At 39.6% G+C, this 11,779-nt stretch overlaps 1 protein-coding gene across 2 annotated transcripts; it reads left to right on the top strand.

The window, feature by feature from the left end:
* Positions 1 to 149: 149 nt before the first annotated feature.
* LOC112466054 (splicing factor, arginine/serine-rich 15) lies at positions 150 to 11,728 on the top strand. 2 transcript variants are annotated; one of them, XM_025033936.1, is made up of 15 exons: positions 150 to 371; positions 1,081 to 1,209; positions 1,289 to 1,580; positions 1,743 to 1,924; positions 2,018 to 2,290; positions 2,367 to 2,513; positions 2,592 to 2,839; positions 2,913 to 3,098; positions 3,255 to 3,388; positions 3,476 to 3,684; positions 3,778 to 3,955; positions 4,361 to 4,657; positions 5,045 to 5,272; positions 5,816 to 7,213; positions 8,289 to 11,728. In XM_025033936.1, the coding sequence occupies exons 1-15, from the start codon at positions 342 to 344 to the stop codon at positions 9,173 to 9,175; spliced, it is 4,818 nt and encodes a 1,605-aa protein (XP_024889704.1). In that variant the 5' UTR covers positions 150 to 341; the 3' UTR covers positions 9,176 to 11,728. The 2 variants fall into 2 exon arrangements, with proteins under 2 accessions (XP_024889704.1, XP_024889705.1); XM_025033937.1 differs by having other exon boundaries at positions 342 to 371; positions 5,840 to 7,213; positions 8,289 to 9,175.
* Positions 11,729 to 11,779: the final 51 nt, after the last annotated feature.

Genomic DNA, 11,779 nt, shown 5'->3' with positions numbered 1-11,779 from the left:
CGAAGGAATTTAAATTCTCGCGCGAATGCGGACACTTGACGAGACGCGCGACGCCACGAGGAGGCCAATCGATAATCGCCGCGAAATCGACGCCTCTCTCTCACTGCCTTACCGGTCGCGCGGGCGACAGGTGTGACGTCACACGTTGGCCGTCCCGCGATGCGTATCGGGAAACACGGGAGACCTGCCATCTTGAATGGCATGGCTCGGCTATACAGTGCGTGATGAAGGAGACATGCGAGCTTTAACGCGGACGTTACGCTGGTATTACGCTGCGTCGGCACCCGCGTGAGATTCAACGACGTTCGTGACGCGAGAAGGCACTTCCCCAGCCCCACGCGATGGAGGCGGTGAAGGCGTTCAACGCGGAGGTAAGCAACCACCCCGGGGGTCCCTCCGCTCGTGTACGCGCACCGTCTTAGAGGTCACCGTCGTAGGGGCAGCTCTCCCTTCTCTTTGGCGCTTCGCCCTCGCGATCAGCTTGGCTTGTCCTACCTCGCCTCGAATCTGAATCTCGCGCGAAAATCGCGGCTGCGCTTGCGACCAGAGAAAAAATTAACTCCGATGCGTCGTCCCCCCCTGAATATGCTCCCTAATTGTAGCTCCGTTCGATCTCGACGAAAAGGGTTTCCTCGCCGGAGGGATATACAGTTCGCCGAGATTGTCCGAGAGAAATTGCCATCGCGACAAAAGCTCCAAGGTCTCCCTTGTGGCCTGGCGCGGGGGGCTCGTTTTCGAGGAGCACTTTTGCACAATTTCGATCGAATGAGTAACCGTGATTTTGTCGAGCGAATCTAGCTGTATTTCTGAATCGCGAGACGATAAAACACAAATGTGCACACGCGCGATGTTTTGATTTATATGTTCAATACTGTGTTACGCTTACTACACTGTATACTTTAATCGAATGCATTAGTCGCAGCTTTAGGCGGCGCAAGCTCAGAGATACTTTGATATTTACTTTCTATCGGAGTACAGTTTTTGTATAGATATTTTTAAATTTAGGTATCACTTATTAGTTCTTGCTAAATGTATTGCTTCTTTAGAAAACTGGATTAATTAAGATTTGATGTTTTACAGCTCTCTGCTCTCTACGAGGTCAAACCCCCCATCTCAAAAGCCAAAATGAATTCGCTTACACGGGGAGCCATCAAAGCAATAAAATTCTACAAACATGTTGTACAAAGCGTGGAAAAATTCATTCAAAAAGTAAGTTTACCTATTCGAATGCTTTTTCTCAAGATATTACATACGTGGGTGTATCTAATTTGCTTCGTTCTGTTTTTAGTGCAAGCCCGAGTACAAAGTACCAGGGTTGTATGTAATAGATTCAATTGTTCGACAATCCCGACATCAGTTTGGGATGGAAAAGGATGTGTTCGCTCCGCGATTTGCGAAAAATATGCAGACGACGTTTCTCAATCTTTTGAAGTGTCCGCAGGAGGATAAAAGCAAAGTTATACGTGTATTAAATCTTTGGCAAAAGAACGCAGTTTTTCCACCAGAAGTTATTCAACCACTTTTTGATCTGGCAGACCCAAACCATCCAATACATAAGGAACAGACAGTAAATAGCAATGGTAAATATTACATAATACAGTTGAACAAAAATATTCCAAATTAATAAACGATATAAATGTGTAACTTGAAATATACACAGACACACACACACACACACACATATATACACATATACATACATATGGAAAATGTCTATATTTTAAAACGTTTCATTATTGTAGGTACATTAAATGCATCGTCTGGAAATAATCTAAGTAATGTAAGCGCGGTCACTAAGACTCCACCATCTGCAATTAAAAACGCTGTGAAGGATCCCAAACTATTTCCATCCGGAAAAACGATCGATCCGGTATGGTTAGCACAAACAAAAATGGAAGCAGCAGTCAATGCAAATAAACTTTTGGTAATATTATTACATATGTTTATATTATGCGCGTTTATATTATTATGTTTATATTTGCTTAAAACTTATTGAATTTTATTGTTTCCTACACAGAATCAATCCAATTCCGGTCAGATGGATTCCTCTCTTTTCGACCAGTTACAACATTTACAGCAACTACTTTTGAAAAAGGATGCTTCAAACGAACCAAAGAGTTCCGTCAAGTTTGATAAGAAATTGTTAGATTTTGATTACGGCGAAGAAGAAGATGACGATGTTGTTGTTACTAATTCTCCAAACACAGCTGCCTCAACCAATACCCAGCACAATGCAGTTTCAGCAAACAGCAGTTTAGAAAGCCTTGGACTGTTACTTGCAAATCCAGAGGTACTTGTCAAGTACCAAAAGTTAATAGCAATACTAAAGGGTAATATAATCATTCAATATATTGTGTCATTTAAAGGTTTTGAGACAATTACAAACTTTACAACAAACCATGCAAAGCAATGCATCCTCCTCACAACTTGAAATGGAAGAAAAGATGCGCAAGCTGCAACAAATGAAACAGCAGGAAGAAGAATTCGATAAGCATTTAGCACAAACTGTTTCTGTATGTTGCTCAGATAATTTTTATTAATTTTTTATATATCACGATTGTTTACATCAATTTTTTTTTCTTTTATTTCAGAACCTTCCATTTGCATCTGAATGCGAATTAAAACCTTCTGATATTTTAAAACCAAACACACAAAATTACGCATCAAATATGAACAGCAATGTAATGCAAGATATGAGCCAGCCACCACCTGGTTACCCGCCAGCTCTGTCATACGCTTCGCAGGCTTTATCAAGTATTCGACAAATGAATCAGTCCACACACCAAAATCAAAAGAGTCCATTACTTGATGAACGACAAGAAACACAAGATTATTCCGGGTAAATATATTATAATTCAACTAATCAAAATAATTCAAGCTTTATCTCTTCTGATGGTTATTTTTTTTTAAAGGAACAGTATCAGGCGTGATAGCAGCAGTGTAGAAATTGTAAACTGTGAAAACACGAGTTCCCAAAGTAGATCGCCAGAACGATATCGACATCACAGTCGATCTCGATCTCCACGGCACAGAGATAGAGATAGAGATCGAGATAGAGATAGGAAATCTCGATCTAGAAGCAGGTCAAGACGAAGAAGGTAATTAGGCTAAAATGAGCATTAAATTAAATTGATCGTCTTTAAAATTGAAGTTTTAGATATATTAAATATAGGAAAATATAAAGATTATTACAAATAATTGATCTGTATTTTTGTGCTATTAATTTTACTACATATAGATTTTATCTTTCTTAGATCTCGGTCAAGAGACAGGGGTCGTGATAGAAAACGTGATGATAGTCGAGAAAAGATGACGGAAGAAGAGCGGGAGAAGGATAGGGAGCGACGCAAACGCGGTTTGCCGCCGATAATTAGAGATAAATTAAGTGGTATGTATATTGTGAAAGTGAAGAGGATCTCCCTCGTTCTCTCATAGATCAGAAAAGTAGGAAAAAATTAAACCCACGTTTTTGCAGTTTGCAGTACAACACTTTGGGTAGGACATTTGTCAAAACTTGTACATCAAGAAGAATTGTCCGACACATTTGGAGAGCTTGGTGATATCGTTAGCATTGATTTGATCTCGCCAAGAGGTTGCGCTTTTATATGTATGAACAGAAGGCAGGATGCATATCGAGCACTAACGAAATTGAAAAATCAAAAAATGCAAGGCAAAGCTATTACGGTAATTAACAAATACTTATAATAAATCTCTTATGTAATAACTGAATAAAGTCGAGAATTCTTTGACATTTCTATTTTTACTTTAATTTTACAGCTAGCATGGGCACCTGGTAAAGGAGTGAAAGGCAAGGAATGGAAAGACTACTGGGAAGTAGAGCTAGGCGTCAGTTACATCCCTTGGAATAAATTAAACAACATTACCGATCAAGAATTGGAGTTACTGGAAGAAGGAGGAATGATAGACGAAGACACATTACCTCCTCATTTGAAAGGTACATTTTTTCAATGTGTACATACATATAGAGAGCGAATTAATACCTACATAGAAAGTAGATAATTGGAAGAGAGTAGTTTAATAAATTATGTATCAGTTTTTTAAAAGGCAAGTTTTTATATGGTTTTTATATGGTTACGTATATAAATTAAGGTGATATGTAACTTGATTGAACTTGCGAAATTAAAATTACAGTTTTCAAACTGAAATCCGATTATAAGTCGGATTGAAAGAAAACTGAACAATTTTATTTTGATGAAGATATTGTCAATTCTGGTATTAAAATAATTGACGATATTTTGCTAAAAAAAAAAAAAAGATATATTTATATAAGATATATACATTATTACATGTCGTGATTAATAATAAATTCTAAAATACATTTTTCTCTTTTATGCCACAGGAAAACTGAAACACACCGGCACGAGTGCGGATGTCCTGCAACAACAATTGCATCTGCAACAGCAAGCAATGGTTGCCGCTGCAAACGCTGGTGCTCCTATTCCTACTTTAACGGACGGTATCGTTAATGTCATCCAGTCGTCGGCTAATTCACAGCAACAGCAGCAGCAACAGCAACAATTAGTCGACACTAGTCAACCGCCACCAATCAGACCACCGACATCGGCTGCGCTATTACCTCCTCCGAACACGCAGTTGCAAATGATGCCCCCAGCATTTACGATGCCAGGAGTGCCACGTGAGTTTATAGCATTTATTGTTTCTTGAATTCAATTCTTTCTGATGAATGTTCAGACCAGATTTTGAAAGTACAGATGCGATATATAATAGGTCTGTTATTATATTTTATTTAGGCTTTTTTACAAGCTATTATTTATATATGTATATATTTTTTTCTTTACATAGGTTGTACATGCTTTATAAAAATAAAAAATATTTTTTTTACACCAAACATGTTTTTATAATGTTATATGCTACGATAAAATGAGAATATTGAAATTATAAAATATATAGTAATAATTCCTAATTTATTAGGATACACAAATGCAAATTTATAAGATGATACAGTAGTTACGATTTCTAGCAAAGTATCTGACAGTTCTGAGATGTCACGAATCTTATACAGGAATGATTAGTCACATGGGCCTACAAATGACGCATGGATTAATGCCGAATGTTCCGATTGGAGTGCCGCCACCTAACATGCAGAGTCTGCTGGGACCACCCGGCATGATGCAGACCATGTTGACACCCTCAGTAAACCCGCCATTTGGAGCAGGTGTTGGCGTAAGTTTATTGACACAAATTCCACTGCCCGCACCTGCAGCGCCTTCGGATAAGCCAAACTCCACTGGTATGTATAGTTCTTCATCATTAGTTAATAATTCAAAGAATCTCTGAGATATTGCCAATAAACACGTTATTTTTTTATAACTATATACGAATTATTTATCACAATATAGTATATCGAAGACTGAATTTTTATTCTTCTGTTAAATATGAACAAAAATGTAATAGCTTATATGATTAGTAAACAAAATAAAAGAATGTAAGTATAACAAAAATTGATGAATAAAATTTCAGTCAAGATATACGTATAATTAAATGTTGTATAAAAGTTACATTCATTGTTACAAATTTAATCTTGACTCATACCTTTGTACTTTCTATGAACTATTAACTTTAAGAATGAAATAATAATCGAATATTTTTCTATCTTGGCTGAGATTTAAGCAAATAATACTTGTATACGTAGAAAAAATAGAAATAATCGGAATTATCAGCGTTAATTAATATTAGTACAATCATGTATTCTGAGATCTAATTTCAATTGAACCCGCGACGATACTTATAACTTTTACCGTCCCAGCAAAGTTGGCTAATCGAAGCCAAACAGGATACGAGATCCTGAACATTGCAGGTATGCCGCACAACGTTCCACCGATTGGAGTACCGCCGCCTACGACGGAGACGAGTATGCCGAACTTGCCAATGTTACGGCAACCATACGGAGTGGGTCCGGCGCCGCCGATGCAGATGCAACTACCTCAACAACAGCACCACTCGGACGATATGGACGTGGAGATGGAGGACGCGATGCCGCAAAGTTTGAGCAGCAACTTGCCTAAGGACAAGCCGAATCTCAGTGATCAGCTGATCGCGGTGATGAATATAAGCGGCGGTGTGAACGACTGTCGTCTGGAGAACGATCAATCTCGCGAGTATAAGGAACGAGAACGCGATCGGGAGAACAGGGAAAGGAGAGACAGGGGTGATCGAGATCGCGGGGATCGCATGGATATCAATGAGTGCAGGATGGATCGTGGCAGGGACAGAGGAAGGGGACGGGATCGTGGTCGGGATAGACGGAGGGACGGTCGCGACGGTCGCGAGAGAGAGAGGGACGAGAGACGCGATCGAGACAACCGTGAGAGCCGAGAAAGCCGGGAGAGTAGCACCAGACACTCGGAGGGACCGAGTGTGCAGAATCAAAACGTCCAGGAAGGCGAGGGCATGGCGAAGAAGGAGGGCAAGCCCAGTCTAGCTGAACGATTGCGACAATTAGCCGACGGAACGTTACCATTGGATGACCGGATGGACCGGAACATGCGTGGTAACCGATCCGAGCGAAGCAACGAGCGGAACGACAGAAACTTCGAAGAAAGTCCCGGAGGCGCAGCGGCACGACGGCCACCTGGCGACATGCCGATCTCGTTGATGGATCTACCTAAGTTCGGAGTGCTACCTCCGGAGCGAACAGATTTCCCGCGAGGACCGGATTTCCGGCCCGGGCCACCGGACGCACGCGAGTTTCCGCAACGCGGCCTGCCCGATCGGCCTGATCGGCAAAATTTTCCGCCGCGCGGTGGACCGAGGGCTTCGCAGATGGACGACTTCCTGGATCCCAGGATGCAGCCTGGCATATTCCCGGAGGAATACGAGAGCAGACTGGGCCACAATGGGCCCCGACCTGACGACTTTCCCCCAAGCAGGCTAGGCCCGGCTCGCGACGAGTTCGAGCGACCGGAAGTGCGTGCTCGCAGACCGCCCGTGGACGAGTACGAACGCGAGCGTTTCGAGTACGAAATGAGACGCGAGGGATTTGATCCACGAATGCAAGACGGTTTCGATCTCAGAGGTCACAACGAGCGCTCCGACTTCGATCTTCGTAGGAGAGAATTTTTCGGTGGCCCAATGGAACCTGTGTTCGGAATGCCGCCTTTAATGGGACCAAAAGGACCGAGAGGACCGGTTGGCCCTGAAGGATTTGGACCGCGTGGAGCAAGGGGACCTGGTAAGATACGAATTTCCTCTCACTTTCTTCATGACTGTTTGATATTGTTTCATGTTAGAGAATGCTATTTATTGTCTAGGATGTTATTAAGCGCATTTAGTGCGCCAGATTTCTTTTTGCAAACTGAAATCTTGTCCAATCAACTTTAGTTTTATAATCCTGGGTGAATCTTAATCTATTCTAAAGATTCAAAATAATAATTCCACGTGATTGTCAACTACATACATAACTTGGAGGTCCAGAGAGCCGTTTTACGCAGATTATGCATTTAAAATCCGTATGTAGGATGAGGGATCAAACCTGAGACTCGCCAATTATGACACCACCATTCCTATACGGAGGCACGTGACATCCCAAATAATTCTTATAGAAAATATTAAAGTTTTGATATCTGTATTTTGACAGAACAGCCAATATTAATATTAGAATTTGATATTATATCACTTCAACAACAATCGGTCACTTTAACAGCCTTAGTTCGTTATCTATTTTCAATCTTTTCCTAATATAATGTATTACATTCACTTGGAATATAGAGACACTAATCATTTGGAAATGATGAATGTATATTTATTGTAAAATACTTAAATTATTAAAGAATATCCAAATTTACTACAAAAATATATATAGTAAATGCGGCATATATATATATATAATAATCAAATTTTTTTGAATTTGGTCTTAATTAAGAAAAGAGAAAGAGAGAAAAAAAGAGGAATAATAACTAAATATTGTTCCAACAGGAACTTTATATTTTTTATTATACATAAAATGTGTAATATCGGTTCCTGTGTTCACATACGCATGTATTGCATGACACAACTGTAATCATAAACTTTTATCGAACTTATATCAATGCTTATACATAATAACAATAATTATATTTATGACTCTCTGTATGAATTTCTGGATGTTAGTTCGTTTATTTAATTTCTTCGCTCTGTGGATTTACATATTCAAAAAATACGTAACAATATATATAAAACGAACGAAGATCTATTTTATTAATTACAGCGTGGCAAATATGATTATGTTCTCGCTTCGTGCCTGTGTCACTTTGCCGTGTCTTTTGTAGGTCCGCTGATGTTCCATTTACGTGGTATGGGTCCGAGAGGTATGAGGCCCGGGATGAGGCCGCCGTTCGCACCTCGAGGTCCACCGTTCGATCCCAGAGAAGCGGACTCTTTCTTCCGACCTCCGTTCGATGAAATGCGCGGTCGTCCAGGACCGCACATCCGACCACCGTTCGGTCCGATGGGCCCACCAGCGATGCATGGACCAGACGGTCCGTGGAGAAATCAGGAGGGCGGTGGACCGCCGCCCGCGTCATGGTCCGGACAGGAAGGACCTGAAGGGCATGCGCAACGTGAGAATCATCTCCCGCGGGACAAGCAAAAATTAACGAAGCACCAGGACTATAAAAATATATCCGAGCGGGAGAACCGCAACCGAAATCGTAAATCCAGATGGGGTAATGTTAGCCCGCCACTGACGGACGACGTGGACGAGATGCCGTCGGAGGAGGCCGAGAATAAAGGAGAGACATCGGATGGCGGGGAACTAGTGGCGAAGAATAGCTTCGACGTTTCATCCTCGGCCATCGATCAGCAGAGTCTTCTGATGCAAAAGAAACAAGATGAGTCGACAATTCACGAGCAGGATGTGATGCATAGTGACAGAGAAAATGAGTTTGCGAGTATGCCAAACGATAAGGGCAGCGACGAGATTAGCTATAAAAATGACAAGGATCAGGCCAGTACCTTCGAAATTGGTGCGGATCATTTCTCCAGCAACGATTTAACGTTAAAGCAGCGGGGTGAAGAGGAACAGTGTGAATACGAAGCACCCATTCCAGCTGAAGATTCAGCGCAACAACATGTGGTACAATCGACCGAACAAATAGGGCACGTCAGTGAAAATCATAGTGAGCAATCAGTGGAACACCAAGTGGATTCGTTATAAAGGACAGAGAGAAAGGAAAGGAAGGAAAAGATCAATATTGGGAAAATTACCAAAGTAAAGTATAGAGAATCTTCAGGCAGATTCGTGTAAAATATCGTTTAAATCGATGTACATAGAGTCGTGCTACAGCGAGAGCGAGAGAGAGAGAGAGAGAGGGAGAGAGTGAGAGAGAGAAAGAACGAGCGAGAGAAAGAGAGGGAGAGAGAAACAAAAGTGAAAATTCGATTTTACAGACTCAGAATTATCGCACTCTGGAGTGGTGGGAGAGCCGTTGGGTCCAGTGAGTTGTTTTGAGTATCTTTTAGTCGTCAGAATATTCAATTGTTGACTCTCGTGTAAGTCTTAATCAAGATTTCTTCCCAACTGAAATCTGCCGCTTAGATAATTGCTGTGATAGAGTGAACACAGGACCTGTTTACCCGTGTAGAGGTATATACAGAGATTCAATTCTTAGTCAAAATTCTTTTATCATAATCTACTTTTTTCCTCTTCTTTTTTTTTTTAATGTTGAATAACGATCGCGAACGACGCGTAGTTTTGCATATATCTGTATATGCATACATGTATATACAAACGTATATATAGACACATTTAAAAGAATTCCATCATTGCCATTTATACGAGATAAATCTCCAGTCAATCTTTTTGTAGTTTTATTAAGAACTTTCCTGTATAGTTAATTTCGAATCATCCATCGGGCATTGTATAGCGAGAGTATCGTACCTCATGTCCCTTTGATGAGGATTAATTTATTGAATTGTACATACTTTTATATTTTCGTAGCAGAACAAATGAATGAATATAATGTGCTGATTGCCATTGCTCAATCAAAGAAAGAAAAAGAATAAATATTTTATATATAACGTCTTTGATAACAAAAGAAAAATGGCCTTGTTATTCCGATATACGCGCGTAGCTCCCAATCACAAACAAAATGAAAACGACAGACTAAGTCTACACGTGTATAATATACGAATTATATTTCTAGGCATCTACAGAGAGACATGTACATAACACAATTCAGAATATTTCTCTTTTTAATCGTGATCTTGTTATCGATTGTGTGAAATTAGCTTATCCCTCGTTTGAATTCTACGTAATCGAATAATTTAAATGACCCGGCTCTACGGTCAACTAACTCACGGCACAAATTCATTTCATTCTGCATAAGGAGATTTAAAGTAAATCTGTTCGAGTGTAAGAGCGAGAATGGTTACATAAAAGTACGATGTATCCCACGCGTACACGCGCTTCCATGTAACTTACACACACATTTACACACACGTACAGACAACTTAGTTCCTGTGTTCACATACGCATGTATTGCACGGCGCAGCGATGGAAGACACGTGCTTGCGCTCAAACTGAGTGACAAGTGCAAGGTATTGTTCCCAATTTCTTTCACATACCGTTAGTCGAGAAATGTGACACAAGATGATTAAAAGAGCCACTGCTTGGCCGCCACCACTCCAGGATGAAACTCGTCGATACATATGCTACCCATTAATTATTGTGTATCTTTAACGATTAGAATAATTGCTTACGGCTAAGAGATGGTATTAAGGGAGAACGACTTCCAAAGTTGAAATGTCCGATCGTGTTCCAGTTGTTGGACTCGTCAACTGAAACCAACTCTTTGATTCTGAAACGTTAATATTAGACGTTCACTTCGCGCCTTTGATGATGAATAAAAAAAAACTGGATTGTTAAGAGATAATCGTGGTAGACTTTCTAACGAGCCGTTAAAAATAGGATATGATAGCATTATTTCGACGCGTGTAACGACAATGTTTGATATTTTCACGTTAGAACGCATGTATGTCTATTTCTTTGCTTTGAGCTTACTTTACTATAAGTTTCGTTTTACGATCATATATTCATATATGTGAATCCATGAACAAAAAAAAACAGCAACTGTATTTAAGAGCGTATACTTAATATGAACATAAATATAAATTGATAAAATATTCTTTCTTTTCACTAATAGCATGCTGGTACTTAACGTAATTTTCAACACATAATGTCCACACATTTTGTTGACAAATTTTATAATATCCTGATATATTGTAACACATGAAAGATTAGAAAATTCTGTAAAGTGTATTGCGCAGATAACAATGTGCTGACATGTGTTTATATCTATATCTTATATTTGCTTTTTCGATTAATTTCTTTATAAACTGTTGTAGTGCAAATATCATAAACAGTTTTCGAAATGAGTATGAGTAACGCGTACACAAGTGAAGAATTATTAAGACAAACCGAACATTGTTATTATTCATTTAATGTATAGTTACATTTGCTTCCAATTCATGTAACACATTAAAGATGCATTGTAATCATAAGTTTCATGGATGTAAATTTTAAAAAAATTTTTTGAAACGAGAGCAAACCTGGAGTGGTGCGCGGCACTACATTCTAGGATTTTATACGTATATTGGAATGAGATTACAAATTTTTAATCTGACCGTAATGTGGAACTTCTTGAGGCATGTTTCCTCGTGTTTAACATTACTTCCAAATTTGAGGGAGATAGCATTTTAATTTTTTGAAAAGTGTTTACATTTATATGTATTATATATATATATACATTACATATAATTA

This window comes from Temnothorax curvispinosus, unplaced genomic scaffold, assembly GCF_003070985.1.
Source record: "Temnothorax curvispinosus isolate PA1 unplaced genomic scaffold, ASM307098v1 QBEX01015788.1, whole genome shotgun sequence".
Classification (NCBI taxonomy): Eukaryota; Metazoa; Arthropoda; class Insecta; order Hymenoptera; family Formicidae; genus Temnothorax; species Temnothorax curvispinosus.
Note: the sequence above shows the minus strand (reverse complement) of the source record. Positions and strands in the feature narration are given on the sequence as shown.

Bases quoted from the DNA above. Each gene is read 5' to 3' on its own strand.
- LOC112466054 (XM_025033936.1), top strand. From the start codon at position 342: ATGGAGGCGGTGAAGGCGTTCAACGCGGAG. The intron at 1,581-1,742 runs GTAAATATTACA...TCATTATTGTAG, and splicing joins ACAGACAGTAAATAGCAATG to GTACATTAAATGCATCGTCT. The intron at 3,099-3,254 runs GTAATTAGGCTA...TATCTTTCTTAG, and splicing joins AGCAGGTCAAGACGAAGAAG to ATCTCGGTCAAGAGACAGGG.